Genomic DNA, 20162 nt, shown 5'->3' with positions numbered 1-20162 from the left:
GATAATGGCTTAACACATCCTTTTCACTCACAATCCTCCAAAACATGGCACAGTAACTTCAGAACACACGACTTGAGTTATAATTGACCACCTTCCACAACAACGACATAGTTGCAGCAAAATAATTAGTTTTAGTTGGCATCTTGCATCTGTTTGGTAAAATATTCTGAATTGAAAATGCTGCAAAGAAAATAAAAATATCTTGGAAAATAATCTAATTTCAGTATAATAAGTGTCAGAGTTTAATCAATATAAACTGGCTTAGATATGCAAATCTATCTTAACTTAAAATGAAACTATGTGAAAATTATACTTTAGCAACAAGTCAAAAACTTTTCGAAAACAGGTAACAATTTGTAAACAATTTAATGCTTTTTTTAGATGCTTTAATTATTCCGCATTGAAAAATGTTGCCTTGTAGGTGGACTTTGTTACAATATTAAAGTAATGACAGGTAACATCAACATCATATTTCAATTGGTTTGTTGACTGGCTTTCTATAATGTCGCATGTGTGCACTGGGCTCACTGGGTTTAAATGGAACCATTTTTCCGTAAGGGTGTGGAATAGGTAGTCCGGAGTCACCATCTGGGATATATGCATTAGGCCGTGGCTCAGCTGTTGTAAAGACTCCACCTGGCAATAAATGCCTTTCCTCCTCTTCAGCTTCCTAATTTAGGAACAAAATGGGGAAAAGGATCTTTATTGTTTACTTTAATGTAGTTGCTGAATATTGAATGATGTAAAAATACTTTGCTGAGGATCTAGTGGGTATTTAATAACAAGTTATACTGACATTGTGTTGAATTCTGGGAGATGGCTCCTAGTCATAGGCCAACAGATTTACTAATAGTAAAAATATCCTAGCAATGGATCTCGCACCTCTATTACTGGTATAATTAAGCTGATTATTCCAAACCAGCTACTATTATAGTTATTATTGATTTTCTAGTCTAATAATATAATGAACAATATTAACACATCTCTCCATTTGAATAAATGCTAGGATTTTATAAAAAATGAGAGCATGACTACATGCAGTAAAACGGCCTAGCTATTTGGCACTTTTCTGGTGCGATACGGCCTCCGACGCCTCCAATATTGCGGGCAGGAAGTGTATGCACATTTCCAGCTGGAAGTGTGCACCCACCATATTGAATAAGGACCCGTTTACGATCTTCGAATACCCCAGCACTTCATTCACCATGTGCTGAACACTCATTGCAGTATGTGGCGCTATCCGGCAGGAAGGACTTCACACATGCCTAAATGTAGAGCCAGGAGGAGCGCTCCTCTTGACCCAATATTAAAAGAACGCAGGCCGCTGTTGGCTGTTGTTACCCCCTTGCCGTCATTAACCCTTCCCGCTGGTCGCTGCAATCCCCCCAGGCTACTCTACCATCAACCTGAAATTGCTTCTCCACTCCCCCGCCCCCAACCACGGGGTCTACACTTACTTTTTCATGAGGGATACTTTCTCCAGACCAGCTTGATGTTAATGAGACCCAAGGCCCAATATCTGTGGCTCCACGGACTATACTATTCAGGAACAGGATTCACACCCTGCGCACCCAACCCCCTCCTCATGTATACCCATAAATGGATGCACCTGAATTTCTAAGCCACTGTACCTTAAATTGCATCAACTCTTCCCATAACAATTTTTTATTCCTGATAGCTGACACAACCAGCTGGATTTATACCTTGGATTTCACCTCAGTATCCAATTTGTGTTTGCTTTCTTTGTGCACTATTTTCTGCCACTCATATTCATACTCTTCGCTGGGTGCCATACCCTGCTCCATCCGTAGGTGGCATGACTCCAGGAACTTCTGCTTATCCCTGACATCCTGTTGGAGTTGCATGGCATTGGCCTGTTCCATGGACAGCTCAGAGACCACAGCCATCATCTTTCGTGTAACACCCTTGACCTTTACTTGCATTTCATTCACCTGAAAATTTGGATTATAAATCACATGAAAATCCTTCCAAATCACAAATTCACCATAATAAAAGGTAATTTTTAAAACTTGTTGAAACCAGAGTTGTCGCTTGGTCAGTTTTTCACTGGCTCAGATGGGTATTTGAAATTGCTGCTGGCTATAAGTGGTGCAAAGTAATTTGAACAGTAGTATTTTAAAAAATATCCAGAAAAGTTCAGAAAGACTTGGATAAAGAGAGAGATTTAACCCGTTTAACCTCAGACAAAGACAAATGCGAGTGTACTGGATAAAAGTTTCAAAGGCCGAGGCGTATTGTGAAACTGATCAAAAATTCTGTCTTTGCTACCAAAGTGCTCCTGCTTGCATACCGTTTGTAAATGCAGAGCTTTCTGCGTTTTTTCGCTCAGTAGCCAGCCTGTAACTTGCTAGCCTGGTTGAAATTAAGGTGACACAAAGGATTGATGTAGGGTGAAAGAGTCATGACTGCTGCCAGCATGCCAGGCACAGACCTGTAGGAGGTGCTTGCTGTGGTTACAAACCAGCTATACATTGAGGGAGTGAAATCCTTTACAATTGATAAAGGCGCTAGGTTGGTGATAGGATACACACAAGACTATATGGGTGCAGTCCGAGCCATGGTGAAGCCGAGTTCTCTCTCGCCCTGCCTTGCTTTGTAAATAGGGGATGCAATGCAGTTGTTCCGCCTGGCGCAGGGCCCATTAATCACCTCCCTCATACAACATTGAACAGCAAACTGGCAGATATCGCCGATGTCACCTACGGCAGTGTCAAAATTAAGGACTGTCCATGTCCAGATTCGAAACTTGAGCTGTAGCTGCAGCAAATGACATAGCTCAGTGATAGCCTCCTTGGTGAAGCGAAAGCGCCCGGCACATTGCTCCTCAGTGAAGTTAAGATATGAGAAGTGCTCTCTGGATGACTGCTGTGGCTTTGATCTCCTACGTAGTGCCTCCCTCCTCCCTCTTCTCCCAGCTGCTCCTGTAGTCTCCAGTCTTCTTCGCTGCTCCCTCTCAACCTCCAGTCCCAAAAGCAGACCACCCATGACTGTCATAAAACTGTTTTGAAGGCAGGCAAAGCAATTCAGCACCAGCTAAAAGTTATTTGCAGAAGGCAAAAAAATAGGCAAAAAACCCCAAATGTTAATCAGCAGCTTAAAGGACAAACCAGCAACTAACCAGTATGGAGTGGATAAGCCCTTTAAATAGCACTGCAGAAGGGTCCTTCCTGCCTGTTAACGCCATGTGTTGCTGAGCAGATGCTAAAGCATTAAGTTTAGGGTCCTTATTTAAATATTAAAATTAGGCTTTTTAATACTTTCTGGCCCATGCTCTGGACATTTATGGAGGAGCCATATCCAATATGGTGGGCGGCGCGAAATGAGCGCATGCTGCTGCCCAGCATATTGGACCCTTTGTGCCCTGGAAAATGGATGCAACGTGATCAAATTTCTCTGCCATCGAGTTAGGGTAAATGGGTGTTGGTCAGATTGGAGAAGATGTATATCCCAGAGATCACTTTTGTTCTCGGTATACATATTGATGATTTGGATTTAGGTATAGTGAACACAATCTCAAAATTTGCCTGATGCAAAAGTGGAGAGTTTGGCAGTCAGAAAGGTTAGTGGAACAAGCAGACAAGGAGCAGATGCAATTTAATGTGGTTCAGTGTGAGGTACTACATTTTGGGAGGAAAAACAAAGAATGAAAGTATGCACTCAATGAAAAGATGCTGAATGAACAGAGAAAGGTAGGGAATCAGATACATAATTCCTTGAAAGTACAAGAGCAGGGAAATAAAGCCATAGGAAAGCATTTCAAGGTTTATAAATAGGGGCACAGAATATAAGAGTATAGAAGAAATTATAACTTTGTACAAAAGAGTACTGTGTCCAGTTTTGGGTGCCCCATTTTAGAAAAGACATTAAAGCCATAGAAAGTTTACAGTATTGATTCAATAGGACGATACCACGGATGAGAAACTGTAGTTATGAGGAGAGAAATGAGATACTAGAACTATTTCTAAAGGAACAGAGAAGGCTGAGGAATTTTTATATATATTTTTTAAATCATATTTAACTGGCAATCTTGTCCTGTCAGCAGCTATGTTTCCATTATCTCTATTACATCTATATCTCCATTTCTAATTATTAGCTCCAAAATGCTCTGCTATACAGGCAATGTAATATGCTCTAATTTCTAATTACTGCTATTTTATTTTAATCAGGTATTTAATTACTTCCTATAACCTTTTATGTTCAGAGTTATCTGTATCTCTTTTTGTACTCTGACCTTTGCTCTCATCCCTCCCCCACGCCCCCCCCCTAACTTTAGGGTACTTTTGTATCCACACAAACCATATCTCCTATTACTAGTTTAAAGTCCTTTCTACAGTTCTATTGATCCTTTCTGGTCGGACCTGGGACCCAGCCTGGTTCAGGTGCAGCCTGCATAGCTCCTTTCAATCCCAGTACTGCTGCCAGTGTCCCATGAACTGGAATCCCTCCTTCTGTCACCACTCTTTCAGACATGCATTCACTTTCCAGATCTGTTTCTCCCTATGCCAATTAGCATGTGGTTTGGGTAGTAATTTTAAGATTACCATCCTCAAGGTCTTGCTTTTAGCAAGAGTTCAGATGGCAGTTTAAAAAAAATCTGTTTTTCTAAGATTGAAAACTACTGTGCTGAACCGGGGGTGGCAACTACCAACACATTTCAGTACACTGCTACATAAAAGCCACTGTTGTGTTGTTTTTTTCTGCCTTTAAAAAACCTTCTCTGCCAATTTGGTGCCTATCAAGTTGAGTCATATGGGCGCTGGGTGATAGAACACTTTCCATTTCAGGTACCCAGTGTTCACATTAAATACTCTTTCAGTGAGTTATAGTATGGTTAGATATAGAACACTGCACAATTATGACATTTTTATATTTTCACACCAGGCATCCCATAGCTTCTCTGAGCTTGATAACTGAATGCCAGTTGTTGCTAAACTAAGCGCAGTTTTGGGTTGGATTGAGACTATTCATTTAATTTAATTTCATTCAGGATCATGACAGCCAGATGCCAGAGGAGGCTTGCACCCCATCAGTCTCGCTACATTTGAACTTCGTAGATATAAGGACAGTGATTAATATAGTTCACAATCTTTGATTCCCATAAAAATATGCATATTACAAGATATTGGCAAAATAGTGATATTTAATTGTAAAATTCCTAAAGTACCCAACATGATTCACCATTACAATGACTGTTGCAAACACACCGACATTTTAAATGGCTGGGCTATTTTATCTGAGTAAGATTTAGCACTGTACAAGTTTAGTGTTTTAATGTACCTTTTTTGCTAAGGCCAGTGTGTCCTGTTTACCATTCATCGCTTTGAGACTTATTCGTTCAGAAAGGCGGGTCACCTGTTCAGCGATAAGATCCTTTTCCAATAATTGCTCCTCTTTTCCAGCCAGTTTCAATTCCAACTGCGGTATTGGAGATAAGGGTTGAATTAATGGAATGATTGTGAACAGCAAATTAAATAATGAAACAGGAAAAATTATAAATATTGCAAAATGCATCTTGTAACCAAAAATAAAAAAAAACAAAGTTCAAAATGGCAGTTTTTGAGTTGTCAGCATTTTTAAAGCTGTTGGCCAGCTTTTAACAGTTTAAAAAGATATAGAAACACTGGAGAAAGTGCAAAAAAGGTTTACAAGGAGGATATCAGAACTGATGGTACAACTATCAGCAAAGACTAAACAGGCTGGACCTCATTTCTCTTGAAAAAAAACTAAAAGGTGACCTGATAGAGGTCTTTAGAATTATGAGGGGGGTTGATAGAGTAGATTTGAAAAGATGTTTTCACTTGTGGGTAAATCCAAAACTAGGAGGGGTATAAGATAGTCACTGATAAATCCAATAAAGAATTCAGCAGGAACTTCTTTACTCAGTGACAATGTGGAACTTGCTACCATATGGAGTGGTTGAGGCGAATAGCATTGATGCATTTAAGGAGAATCTAGATAAGTTTATGAGGGAGAAATGAATAGAAGGATATGTTGATAGGGTTAGATGAAGTAAGGTTGGATGAGGCTCATGTGGAGCAGAAACACCAGCATAGAGCTGTTGGGCCGAATGGCCTGTTCCTGTGTTGTAAATTCTACATAGTTTGGTAGGTTGACATGGATGTTAACATATTCTTGCTGTCTGTATTTTTACAGTTTTGTTTTACATAAAGGAAATGGACAACCGGTGATTGAGCAATTTCCTTAATTGGGAAAGAGTGTCTTAGCAGCATGTTGTGTTGAGCTGGATCCTCTTTGTGTGATCATCTCCATGCTGAGACATTTCCCTCACTAAAAACATATGCCATCGATGTCAGTATTCATGTAACGCTATGGGAAAATGTTTTAGAAAGCATACAAAAAAAATTGGCATTGTTTTCAATAAGCAATCTGTAATTTGTGACCAGACTTAAAGTTGCCAGAATAGTGTTTATGGTCTTTTTCATACTTTAACCAACAGCTGGACTCTATTTACCAGCTTAGGTTATTGATGGCCATTGTATTTCTGTTTGCAGTGTAGCACAAACCATTAAACTATCCAGCTACCTTAATCTCAGCTGTTTATACAAATGGAAAATAGACACTGTACAAACGTTTTTACAGAATGCCACAATTACAGTACAAGTGTCTTTTTAAGATCTTTTAAAAATGTGGTGGTTCAATGCTTTGAAACTCCAACATGCCGCACCACAGGCTTTTGGGATGCAAATCCGTGCCTATGATTTCTAACATAGTTAATTTTCCCATCTAAGGTGGCCCTTAGGAAGACAGGCAGAATGCCCAGTTCTTCACTGAATGGTGGGAAAGTTTCACAGCTGCTGTTAAGGCAGCACTGACAGTAACTTCCAAACTGGAAGGGTATGTAATATGAGCAGAGTGCAGGAACAAAATAAGAAAACAAGTTATGAAAAAGACAGAAATAACACGTCAGTTGCTCCACAGTATAATTGTGAAAGTAAATGGTGAAAGGTGTGCAGATCTAAAAGCTCTTTCAGCATAGTCTTTTCTAATTAGGTGATTATCTTAAAAGTTTCAAGTAGGATTTTCCAATTAGTATTTTCTGGGCAAATTTGTTTTTAAATAAATTAAGTGTATAATTAATAACTCAATGAAATGTAAATGCCAATATTATTTCTTTAGGTACATGCCACTTTTAAAAATTAACATAGGAATGCACAGGATCGACAAAAACAATGATGTAGTCCAAAAGTGCTAAAGTTCAATACAGTTCTATCTCTTATACCTTTCAGTTACTTTTTGTCTGAAATAAATCTTTCAGAATTGATGACACTATAATATGATTGTGCACAATGCAAGCTCTGGACCCTTTTCTCCAGGATTGCAGAACTGGTCCAAGTTTATCTGGTTCTAAATATAACCCGCTTGAAATTTTTGTTGCATTGAACAAATTAATTTTAATTTCCCACACCAACAATGTATGCTTTGAATTGCTCCCATTTAGAATTTTTTATGAGTTCAAAAAGTGATGAAGTTCAATACAGTTCTATCTCTTATACATTTCAGTTACTTTCACAATCATTAGTTTTGTGCACCGCTGCTTGTATGACATAGGCACAATAATCTTTAAGGACTTGCTTGTTACCTCATTGGCACTTTTCTCAAGTTCATCAAATGAAGGATCATCTCCTCCCAATAATCGTGTTCTGTTCTCACTTGAAGGGTCCACTAAGGTCTTCTCAAGACTTTGAACTTTGTCCTGCCACTGTGCAAGCTGTAGTGGAAATAGAGAAAAGATTGTAAAATTAGCGCAACATTAGGACACCAACAAAAGATCAAAGTATATACAACACGTAACAATTCAGTAGACAAAGATCAAAATGTCCAGCCCATTTTTGAACTGGCACTAACTGAATAAGATTAGGAAAATCCAAATACAATCTTTAACCATAACATGCTGGAAAGTGTCCCTGTATATGGAAGTCCTATCAAGCAAACTTCAGACAGGCTTTGATTTTTCAAACATAACTTCATGATTTATAACCATGCTTATTACAATCATGTCATTGTTTAATATATGATTTTTAATAATACATCTGCTCATCCAACTAACCATGTATATTAGTGACGTGACCCTTTATTGTCTGATTCGTATCTACTGACGTGGATGTGCAAGTAAAAAGATTTCATTGCACCACTCCTGTCATGCACTGGGAGAGTAAGTTGTAAAATTGTGTACTCCTAGCCCAAGATTTTCCATCTGTTAACAAATTTTATGGCATGCCCCACACCCTTCCCCACACCCCCCAGAGTGGCAGAGTGGAATTTCCTGTTGAATCAACAATCAGCAATTTCAGCCATTTAACCCGCCGTGCTTGTGTCAGTGCTAGCTCCACATAAGAGCTATTTGCTCTAATCCTATTTCTTGATCTTTCCATGTGCCCTTTTTTTTTATTTACATGCTTTTCTATTTCCTTCTTAAATGTTGCGATCAACTTGACTTCAAAAGCAGTAATGCATCTCATATTTTAATAGTTCTTTACTTGAAAAAAATTCAATTTAGTATCACCATTACGCTTTTATTACTAATCCTAAATTTATAACCCCTTCTTACCAATTCACTGAACAGAATTTTCTGAGTTTCCTTGCCCCTACAAGGGTTTCACGCACAGTGGAAAATCACACATTTCATGTCCTCAGGACATTCCAATGTATTTTACAGACAATGAATTACTTTTAAAGTGTAGTAACTGTTGTTTAGTAGGCACCTAATATAATTATGCACAACCAGGTTCCACAAACACCAATGAGCCAAATGAACAGTTAGTCAGCCTCTGGTGATGTTGGTTGAGGGATACCAAAAGAACTCCCCTTCATTTCTTCAAATAGTGCCATAGGACTTTTCAGCAGGTGCATGGGGAGCCTGGTTCTGTATCATGGCACTAAAACGAGCAGGCATCTGAGAGAGCTGGCTGAAAAGTAACATGAACTCTCATCAGGAGAGAGGATGACATCATAAAGTTGGACTATAGCTAGATCTAAATGCCCACTGATCAGTGGGAAGGCAGACCTAGTAGTAGTTAGATCCTGTAGACTGTGAGGGATGGTGCCCTGAATCCTTCAGAAGATGGTTGCCATTGTTCTCTCCAAATGGTCCCTCAATAAATGGCTAGTGATAAAAGCATCCAATTTGGATGTACTGATTGGTCTGGAGCTCCTCTGCCAGGGAAAACAGATGCAGATGTTCCTGGTAGCACCATTTGCCCCAGGTAGCTCTTCATAGTGTCATATCCATCTTGGATATGGGCACTGAGGATGACATAGGACTCCGCAGTGACCTCAGGTCCTCCAAGATGGTCCTCAGCATCTCCATGTGATTGTGATGCTTATCCAACATCCCTTTTTTTTAAGAACAGAATCCCAGAGTTTTGAATCTTTAGGCTCTGGAGTCAGCGACTGACTGACAGAGTCTCATGCCCCAATGTCAGATCATCCTATCACTATCACCTCTGACTTCTCTAGCATTCTCGTGTGTTGTGTCTCACCCAGTGAAAAACCCTCATTAGAACTATCTGCACCCCCCGTGTGGATTTCTCTGAGCTGGTGAGTGATAAAAAGTGAGTGGGTGGTCAATACACCTAGTTGGGCAGAGGCGGAAGACCACTTGCTTCTTTCTTCCTCCTTCTTCTGATCAAAGGCTACTTGCTTTGGGCTATTTAGAAAAAGTGAAATGTAGAAATATCGTATTGTTATTCAGCTACTGTGACAGTTCCTCGCTAGCTTTTGAAGTGCCCAAACATGTAGCTTGCTGCTGTGTTTGTGCACCCAAACAATTATACAGGCAAATTGCAGGTGTTCCAGATGAACCTGCAGCTGCCAATAGTGTTCTACATTTCCTTCCCCAATTGGTTCGCCCACATGGCGCCCCAGGATCTCCTCATTTAGGATCAGAGACCAATTCTTGAGGGGACCACCACCTGCAGTCTGAGATTCTGAAAGTTATGGGCCAACTTCTCCTGTGAAAGAGAGGAGAAGTTGCTGTGGAGGCTTGGATTTTGTTACAACAGTTTGACACATCAGGATATTGAGGAGCAAAAATCAAGGAATGACCAATCGTGAATTGTCAGTTAGAGCGGCTTGATCATGCATATCACACCTTGAGGGAAGGTAGCAAGTGAAACAGAATGGGAGAAAGGATCAAAGATTCAGAGTACAATCCTAGAGCACCATGCATATAATGGAAGGAGTGCTACACATATAAGGAGACTGCTAGAATAGTTCAGGGGCTTATCTTCAGCTGTTCCGCTGCTGAAACCCTCATTCATGCCTTTGTTACCTCTAGACTTGATTACTCCAACTCACTCCTGGCCAGCCTCCCACATTCCACACAACGTAAACTTGAAGTCATCCAAAACTCAGCAGCCCATGTACTAACCCACACCAAGTCAAGATCACCCATCACCCATGTTTTCTGACCTACATTGGCTCCCAGTTATACAACGCCTCGATTTCAAAATTCTCATCCTTGTTTACAAATCACTCCATGGCCTTGTCCCTCTCTATCTCTAATGTTTTTCAGCCTCATAACCCCACAAGATGTCTGCACTCCTCAAATTCTGGCCTCTTGAACATCCCTCATTATAACTGCCCAACCATCAGTGGACGTGCCTTCAGCTGTCTGGGCCCTAAGCTCTGAAACTCCCTCCCTAAACCTCTACTCCTCTCTACCTCTCTTTCCTCCTTCAAGATGCTCCTTAAAACCTACCTCTTTAAACATGCTTTTGGTCATCTGCCTTAATTTCTTCTGTGGCTCGGTGTCAAATTTATCTGTTTGTCTGTAGCACTGTTGTGAATGAAGCGCCTCGGGACGTTTTACTACGTTAAAGGCACCATATAAATAAAAGTTATTATTATTATTTTGGCCACTCTGGTGATGTCATTGAGCTTCTTGCAACATGGTAAAGGAATCCTAGGGGGTCAAGGAAGTAGTAAGCACTGCTACAGCCACTTCCCGCCACAGAGTGCATGCCACATTTTTGGCAGGTTTCCTGTCCCTGACTCCAAACAGCCCATCTCACTACTCCATATTTCCATAAGGAGGGCTTCCAGGTCAGACTCCCTTAGGTTTGCTGCTTGTTTCTTCAATATGGCAGTCATCCTTCTCTGCCAGGATGCCTGCTTTCTCGCGTGCTGCCATTTCCTCTTTAAGCAGTAGTAGGTTTTAAATTTTGTTCATGCTCAGGTCTCTGACTTTCCCATCTCTATTTTATGCCCCCCACCCCATGCCAGCTATTCAGGGGCCTAGCTCCTGCTCCTTCACTATTTTCTACCATTGCCTCTGTATATCTGAGGTGTTGCAGGCTGAATTTACACAATTTAAGATGGGGTCAAGACTGAGACATCATGGTGGGTGAAAGACCCACCTTATTTTCAATGGCACCGTTATTCTGTCGGAATTTCAGCGCCAATATGTTTTATCTTTGGGGGGGAAAAACAAGCAAACATTTATTCCTCTTTCGATTCTGGAAAAACTGATGTGACAGAGAAATGTATTGAAAAATTCTGACCATGTCTGGGGAAAAGCTGGTTCTTCCATCACAAGTGACAGTCTGGGTGCCATCTGTATTTTAAGGAGTTTTCTAAGTACAACAGTAGAGAAACATGCAATCAATTGTGAAATCGGCTGCATTAGGAAATATTTTTTGTCCCACGCTGAAATGTGTTGTTTGGGTGTCCAGGGGAACTTCTCCAGAGATGTGTACTCAATTTGGGCGGAGGCCCTATGATTTACTACTGTATCCAAAGGTCAAGGCAGCAGATGAAGAATCTGTTTAATAGCCCGAAGAAGCCCGCCAAGAAAAGGTTTGCTAGTTTTTTCCTTTTGCAGAGTAATCAGTAAAGTATGTGTGCCACAAATCTCTTCTGAACCTGTGACACGATGACTAAGGCTGCATGCTCTCAGAAACTCTTTCAGACAAACAAACTCTTTCAGAGCGACAACAAGCATGCCCACTCTGCAGCAAGGCACAATTTATTATTATTTTGTTGTTGCACTTGCATTTAGAAAGATGACCCTACAAAAGAAGCTTACAATATAACTTAGCTGCATAATGCATTTTCACTTACTTGACTGTCACTGTCTGGTAAATTCAGCACTCCCATGGTCCAGCGCTGAGCCACACTTAGAATCGTAGGGCTCAATTTTGGCTGAGCCCGTTTTTCAGCGTACTTACCCGAGTTGCGCCACTTATGTACGTCCGGAGATGCGGCGGAAAAAAATGTTCCAACTTTGGCCGCTGTCTGGCCTCTTCACTGCAGCCGCGCAGCATGGCCAGTTGCCTCGGGGGGGGGGGGGGGGGGGGGTGGAGCCTGCGTTCTGTACTGGAAAATGTGCCGTGACGTCTGCACATGCGCAGTAGAGTGGTGATGTCCACACATGCGCAGTAGCGCTGAGAGTTGGCAATTGGCCATTTTTAAAGAGCTGCTTGTGTCTTCGTGCCAAAAGGAGTGCTGTGTTAGGAAAATCACTGCTGAATGCCAGAAGCAGTCCTCTCTTTTGAAAAAATCACTGCTACGTGCCAGAAGGAGTGCTGTATTTGGAAAAATCACTGCTGCATACAAAATCAGTACAGTGTGTCTAAGAGCATTGGAAAAGTGCTGTGAGTGTCTCAGAGCAGCTGCAGCAATACAGCAATGCAGCAACGTGGACCAAGGACAAAGAATTTCTTGCTGCAAGAAGTGGAGACACTAGTTAATGTCATTGAGAACAGATGGTTCCCTCCCTCTCCCCCACCCCCCAGTCTCTCCATTGAATTGCAGCCTTCTCTCTGTGGCCCCCAATGCTTGCCAGGTCGCTCCCCCCCCTCCCCACCCCCACTAGCCCCCCCCCCTCCCCACCAGCCTCTCCGTTGAATTACAGCCTCTCTGTTGAATTGCAGCCGCTCTGTGGCCCCGATGCTGGCCAGTTCCATCGCTCCCGTCCGTAGCCCAGGCCGAGTGGCCACCCGCACTGGCCCGCTGCTTTCCCGGGCCGCGCGCAGAAAGGTGAATTGCAGTTTGAAGATGAAGGTAGGACTTTAATTGTGCAAAGGAAGGATGGTTTTGCAAGTCTGTTCCCTAAGGCTTAGTTGGTTCAGGTCCAGGTCCTCTCCGCTTCCCGCCGCTATCCCAGGCCGAATGGCCTCCGATTTACTTACCTGTGCTGATTTCCTTTAACTCTCCGCAAGGATTTTCTCAAGAGGCCACATACGCTGGCCTAAGTAGAAATAGAGTAACTATTAGCTGGCTAAAGTTGCCTATATGGGCAGAATTGGCATAGGTGGCTGGTAACGCCCCCTTTTGAGAGAAAAAAAACTAGCCTAAAAAAAAACGTAACTAAGTGAGTTACGCTGGTGCAAATTGATTGGGGAAACTGGGGATTTTTAAGTTATGCCAGAAAAAGCAGCCTACTCCAAAAAAAACGGAGCAATTCCTGGCCAAAATTGAGCCCATAGAATAGTCACAGCACGGAAGGCGGCCATTCGGCCGATCGAGCCCGTGCCGGCAATAGGGCTTGTAGTGCTAATTCATTGACTTATTCCTTTCAAGCACAACTCAATGTGCTGCCCTCCATCACATTCTTCAGCATACAATCACAAGGCCACATTGCAAACTTATTTCTCATTCCAGGCACACTCACCTCTTCCTTTGCTCTCTTCACAACACACACTAACACCATTTTCCTTCAAAATGTGGACAGTGACTTGCTGGAGACCTGCTTGTCTCATGTCATTTTTTTCAGCGAGAATCAACAAAACTGATTTCTTGGCCTGTTTCATTGCTGGCTACCGAAGCTTTTTTAGACAGCCTATGCTTTTCATGTCCTACCATTTGCACAACCAACAACACCTCCTAGGACTCCTTTCTCACTTCACACATTTGGCTTTACATTCATAACCTCACCATCCTCATTCCACCTTGCTGTTTTTCCAGTCCTCAACACATGCACTATATATGCACAAGCCCTACACCTCCACTTAACATTTCAACAACTACTCAATAATTATCACCCTCACTTCCTGCAGGACAATACAGCACTTAATGCAAAGGTGAGGAGCAATACTGGGGAAGGAGTATTAAACTTCAGAGCCCACACACAAATAGAGCAGTAAGCTCTGGAGATTATTGGCTTGGGAAAAGCCATGACCATCGGGGAAGGCGAGGCTGGTGGCTTTTCCAAGCAGGGTTTTTTATACGTTCACAGGATGTTGCCGTTGCTGGCAGGGTCAGCATTTATTGCCCATACCTAACTGCCCTTGAGAAGGTGGTGGTGAACTGCTGTAGCCCTGTGGTGAAGGTACTTCCACAGTGCTATTAGGGAAGGAGTTCCAGGATTTTGACCCAGCGACAATGAAGGAACTGTGATCTATTTCCAAGTCAGGATGATGTGTAACTTGGAGGGGAACTTGCAGGTGATGGTGTTCCCATGCGGCTCCTGCTCTTATCCTTCTAGATGGTAGAGGTCTGGGTGGTGCTGCTGAAGAAGCCTTTGCGAGTTGCTGCAGTGCATCTTGTAGATGGTACACACTGCCGCCATGTTGCACCGGTGGTGGAGGGAGTGAATGTTTAAGGTAGTGGATGGGGTGCCAATCAAACAGATTACTTTGTCCTGAATTGTGGAGAGCTTCTTGAGTGTTATTGGAGCTGCAAGTGGAGACTATTCTATCACACTCTTGACTTGTGCTTTGTAGATGATGGAAACGCTTTGGGGAATCAGGAGGTGAGACACTCGCCGTAAAATACGCAGTCTCTGACCCACTCTTGTTGCCACAATATTTATGTGGCTGGTCCAGTTAAGCTTCTGGTCAATGGTGTTCCCCAGGATGTTGATGGTGGGGGATTCAGCAATGGTAATGCCGTTGAACATCAAGGGGCAGTGGTTAGATACTTGTGTGGCAGGAATGTTACTTACCACTTATCAGTCCAAGCCTGATTGCCATCCAGGTCTTGCTGCATGCGGGCATGGACTGCTTCATTATTTGGGGAGTTGCGAATGGAACTGAACACTGTGCAATCATCAGCGAACGTCCCCACTTCTGACCTTATGATGGAGGAAAGGTCATTGATGAAGCAGCTGAAGATGGTTGGGTCTAGGACACTGCCCTGAGGAACTCCTGCAGCGATGTCCTGGGGCTGAAGTGATTGACCTCCAATAACCACAATCATCTTCCTTTGTGCTAGGTATGGCTCCATCCAGTGGACTTTTCCTTATGATTCCCACTGACTTCAATTTTACTAGGGCTCTTTGGTGCCACACTCGGTCAAATGCTGCCTTGATGTCAAGGGCACTCACTCTTACCTCATCTCTAGAATTCAGCTCTTTTGTGCATGCTTGGACCAATGTTGTAATGAGGTCTGAAGCTGAGTGGTCCTGGCGGAATCTAAACTGAGCATTGGTGAGCACTTTATTGGTGAGTAAGTGCCGCTTGACTACACCTTCCATCGCTTTGCTGATGATTGAGAGTAGACAGATGGGGTGGTAATTAGCTGGATTGGATTTGTCTTGCTTTTTGTGGACAGGACATACCTAGGCAGTTTTCCACATTGTCAGGTAGCTGCCAGTGTTGTAGCAGTACTGGAACAGCTTGGTTAGAGGTATGTCTAGTTCTGAAGCACAAGTATTCAGCACTACCGGCGGGATGCTATCGGGGCCCATAGCCTTTGCTGTATCGAGTGATATTACATGGAGTGAATCGAATTGGCTGAAGACTAGCTTCTGTGATGGTGGGGACCTCAGGAGGAAGCCAATATGGATCATCCGCTCAGCACTTCTGGCTGAAGATGGTTGCAAATGTTTCAGACTTGTCTTTTGCACTCACGTGCTGGGCTCTGCCATCATTGAGGATGGAGATATTCATGGAGCCTCCTCTTGTTAGTTGTTTAATTGTGCATCACCATTCACGATTGCATGTGGCAGGACTGCAGAGCTTTGATCTGATCCGTTGATTGTGGGATCGCTTAGCTGTCTATTGCATGCTGCTTCCGCTGTGTTGCGGCTTCCCCAGGTTGGCACCTAATGTTTAGGTACACCTGGTGCTGCTCCAGGCATGCTCATCTTTACTCTTCATTGAATCAGGGTTGGTCCACTGGCTTGATGGCAATGGTAGAGTGAGGGATATGCCAGGCCATGAATTCACAGATTGTGATGGAATACAATTCTGCTGCTGATGATGGCCCATTGTGCCTCATGGATGCCCAGTTTTGAGCTGCTAGATCTGTTCTGAATCTATCCCATGTAGCACAGCGGTAGTGCCACACAACCCGATGGAGGGTGTCCTCAGTGTGAAGACGGGACTTCGTCTCCACAAGGACTGTGCATTGGTCACTGCTACCAATACTGTCATGGACAGATGCATCTGCGACAGGTAGATTGGGGAGAACGAGGTCAAGTAGGTTTTTGCCTCGTGTTGGTTCTCTTACCACCTGCTGCAGGCCTAATGTGGCAGCTCTGTGCTTCAGGACACAGCCAGTTTGGTGAGTAGTGGTGCTACTGAGCCACTCTTGGTGATGGACATTGAAGTCCCCCACCCAGAGCTACCCTCAGTTCTTCTTCCAAGTGGTGTTCAACATGGAGGAGTACTTATTCAGGGAGGTAGATGGCAATCAGCAGGAGGTTTCCTTGCCAATGCTTGACCTGAATTTATTAGAGCTCATGGAGTCTGGAGTCAATGTTGAGGACTCCCAGGGCCATTCCCTCCCGACTGTATACCACTGTGCCGCTAGCTTGGGTGGGTCTGTCCTGCCAATGGGACAGGACACACCCACGCATAGTGATGGAGAAGTCTGGGACATTGGCTGATTCTGTTGCTTGACTAGTTTGGGGAACAGCTCTCCCAATTTTGGCACAAGTCTCCAGACGTTAGTGAGAAGGGCTTTGCAGGGTCGACTGGGCTGGGTGTGCCATTGTTGTGTCTGAAGCCGTGCCTAGGTCAATGTGTTCCTAACACAGATGAGACTGCACACTGGGAGGTTAAAGTAACAGTGACCTTAGTCTTTATTAAGATAGTCCAGAGTGAGGAACAGGACTTAGAGGTCGGCTTATATACAGTGCTCCCAAGGGATGCTGGGATCCCCTGGGACTTCAGGGGATGTGCTCCCTGGTGGCGGAACATGGGAGTGCATGCTTTACAGATACACAACATCACTTCCCCCCCCAAAGTCAAAGTGAAAACTATTTACAAGGTGAGGCGGTCGGGAGCCTTTCTTTCCCTGGTGAACCCCTCGGTACAAATGTCTGTTCTGGTGTGTTGGCTGTGCCCTCACTGGGCTGGCGTGTTGTTGGCCCTGCAGGGCTGCTGGGTGAGCCTGGTCTTGCTGGGCTGTTGGGCGTGATGGGTTCAATTTCCTGGTCCGGGGTGGTGTCGTTGATCCTTTGGGTGTGCGTCCTGGGCTTGAAAAAGCTGGTGTCTGCTGTGGGGTGTTCAGGGCAGTCTGTGAACCACAGCCTCGTTTGGTCCAGGTGCTTTCTGCAAATTTGTCCATTGTCTCGTTTGACTACAAACACCCTACTCCCTTCTTTAGCTATCACTGTGCCCGCCATCCACTTGGGACCATGTCCATAGTTTAGCACATACACAGGGTCATTTAGATCAATTTCCTGTGACACAGTGGCGCGACCATCGTTTACATTTTGTTGCTGCCGCCTGCTCTCTACCTGATCATGCAGGTTGGGGTGGACCAGCGAGAGTCTGGTTTTAAGTGTCCTTTTCATGAGTAGCTCAGCTGGGGGCACCCCTGTGAGTGAGTGGGGTCTCGTGCGGTAGCTGAGCAGTACTCGGGACAGGCGGGTTTGGAGTGAGCCTTCTCTGACTCGTTTAAGGCTCTGTTTGATTGTTTGTACTGCCCGCTCTGCCTGCCCATTGGAGACTGGTTTAAATGGGGCCGAGGTGACATGTTTGATTCCATTGCGGGTCATAAATTCTTTAAATTCGGCACTAGTGAAACATGGCCCGCTGTCACTGACCAGTATGTCAGGCAGGCCATGGGTGGCAAACATGGCCCTCAGGCTTTCAATGTTGGCGGTGGCGGTGCTTCCCGACATTATTTCACATTCAATCCATTTTGAAAAAGCATCCACCACCACCAGGAACATTTTACCGAGAAACGGGCCTGCATAGTCGACATGGATCCTCGATCATGGTCTGGAGGGCCAGGATTACAAACTTTGTGGTGCCTCTCTGGGTGCATTGCTCAACTGAGCACACACGCTGTATTGCCATACACAGGACTCTAGGTCAGAGTCGATACCAGGCCACCACACGTGGGATCTGGCTATTGCTTTCATCATTACTATACCCGGGTGTGTGCTGTGGAGATCCGAGATGAATGTCTCCCTGCCCTTTTTGGGTAGCACTACGCGGTTACCCCACAACAGGCAATCTGCCTGAATGGACAACTCGTCCTTTCGCCGCTGGAACGGCTTGATTAACTCTTGCATTTCAACGGGGATGCTGGCCCAGCTCCCATGCAGTACACAGTTTTTCACTAGGGACAGCAGAGGATCTTGGCTGGTCAAAGTCCTAATCTGGCGGGCCATGACAGGTGATTTATTATTTCCAAACGCTTCCATGACCATCAACAAGTCTGCGGGCTGCGCCACCATCAACAAGTTTGCAGGCTGCGCCATTTCCACCCCCGTGGTGGGCAATGGTAGCCGACTGAGAGCATCCGCACAGTTCTCGGTGCCTGGCCTGTGGCGGATGGTATAGTTATACGCTGATAGCGTGAGTGTCCACCTTTGTATGCGGGCTAGGCATTAGTATTTATCCCCTTGTTTTCAGCGAACAGGGACATGAGGGGCTTGTGATCGGTTTCCTGCTCAAATTTGAGGCCAAACAGGTACTGATGCATTTTCTTTTCCCCGGGCACACCCGCTTATGCCTCTTTCTCAATCATGCTGTAGGACCTCTCGGCCTTAGACAAGCTCCTGGAGGCATAGGCGACAGGTTGCAACTTTCCCGCAACGTTAGCTTGTTGTAATACACACCCGACTCCGTACGACGACGCATCACATGCTAGCACAAGTCTTTTACACGGGTTATACAAAACAAGCAGCTTGTTGGAGCATAAAATGTTTCTGGCTTTCTCAAAAGCAATTACTTGGTTTTTTCCCCATACCCAGTTCTCACCTTTACGCAATAACACATGTAGGGGCTCTAAGAGGGTGCTTAACCCCAGTAGGAAGTTACCAAAATAGTTGAGGAGTCCCAGGAACGACCACAGCTCCTGACGTTCTGTGGCCTGGGCGCGTTCCTGATAGCCTCTGTCTTGGCATCTGTGGGCCAAATGCCGTCCCCCGCGATCTTTCTCCCCAAAAACTCCACTTCTATTGCCATGAAGACACATTTCGACCTCTTCAGCCGCAACCCTACGCGATTCAGTCGCTGGAGGACCTCTTCCAGGTTTTGTAGGTGCTCGACGGTGTCCCGACCCATGACCAATATGTCGTCCTGAAAAACCACCGTGCGTGGTACCGACTTGATTAGGCTCTCCATGTTTCTCTGGAAGATCGCTGCAGCCGACCGAATTCCAAAAGGGCATCTGTTGTAAATGAACAGTCCCTTGTGCGTGTTCATGCAGGTGAGGCCCTTCGAAGACTCCTCCAGCTCCTGCGTCATGTACGTCGAAGTCAGGTCGAGCTTGGTGAACGTCTTGCCTCCTGCCAGCGTCGCAAATAGGTCGTCTGCCTTAGGTTGCGAGTATTGGTCCTGTAGCGAGAAACGATTAATAGTTACTTTATAATCGCCGCAAATCCTGACCGTGCCATCACTTTTGAGTACTGGAGCAATCGGGCTGGCCCACTTGCTGAATTCCACTGGGGAGATGATGCCCTCGCGTTGCAGCCTGTCCAGCTCGATTTCCACTCTCTCCCTCATCATGTGAGGTACCACTCACGCCTTGTGGTGAATGGGTCGTGCCTCTGGGACCAAGTGGATCCGCACCTTCGCCCCGGAAAAGTTTCCAATGCCTGGCTCAATAAGGGAAGGAAATTTGTTCAGAACCTGGGTACATGAGGCCTCATCGACATGTGATAGCGCTGGGATGTCATCCCAGTTCCAGCGGATTTTGCCCAGCCAGCTCCTTCCAAGCAGCGTGGGGCCATCGCCCGGGACAATCTAGAGTGGCAGTTCGTGCACCGTGCCCTCGTA

At 44.5% G+C, this 20162-nt stretch overlaps 1 protein-coding gene across 3 annotated transcripts in view; it reads right to left on the bottom strand.

Annotated features, from left to right (window-relative positions):
* Nucleotides 1-351: 351 nt before the first annotated feature.
* Nucleotides 352-20162, bottom strand: part of ccdc146 (coiled-coil domain containing 146) — a 228758-nt gene continuing 208947 nt past the window's right edge. For all 3 annotated transcript variants that reach the window (XM_070896626.1, XM_070896628.1, XM_070896627.1), the window contains 4 exons: nt 7622-7750; nt 5299-5436; nt 1704-1952; nt 352-670 (listed from right to left, as the gene is read on the bottom strand). In XM_070896626.1, coding sequence (XP_070752727.1) covers nt 467-670; nt 1704-1952; nt 5299-5436; nt 7622-7750 — 720 coding nt within the window. In that variant the 3' untranslated portion in view covers nt 352-466. The remainder of the gene's footprint in view (nt 671-1703; nt 1953-5298; nt 5437-7621; nt 7751-20162) is intronic.

The sequence above is a fragment of the Pristiophorus japonicus genome, chromosome 13 (genome assembly GCF_044704955.1).
Source record: "Pristiophorus japonicus isolate sPriJap1 chromosome 13, sPriJap1.hap1, whole genome shotgun sequence".
NCBI classification, from domain to species: domain Eukaryota; kingdom Metazoa; phylum Chordata; class Chondrichthyes; family Pristiophoridae; genus Pristiophorus; species Pristiophorus japonicus.
Note: the sequence above shows the minus strand (reverse complement) of the source record. Positions and strands in the feature narration are given on the sequence as shown.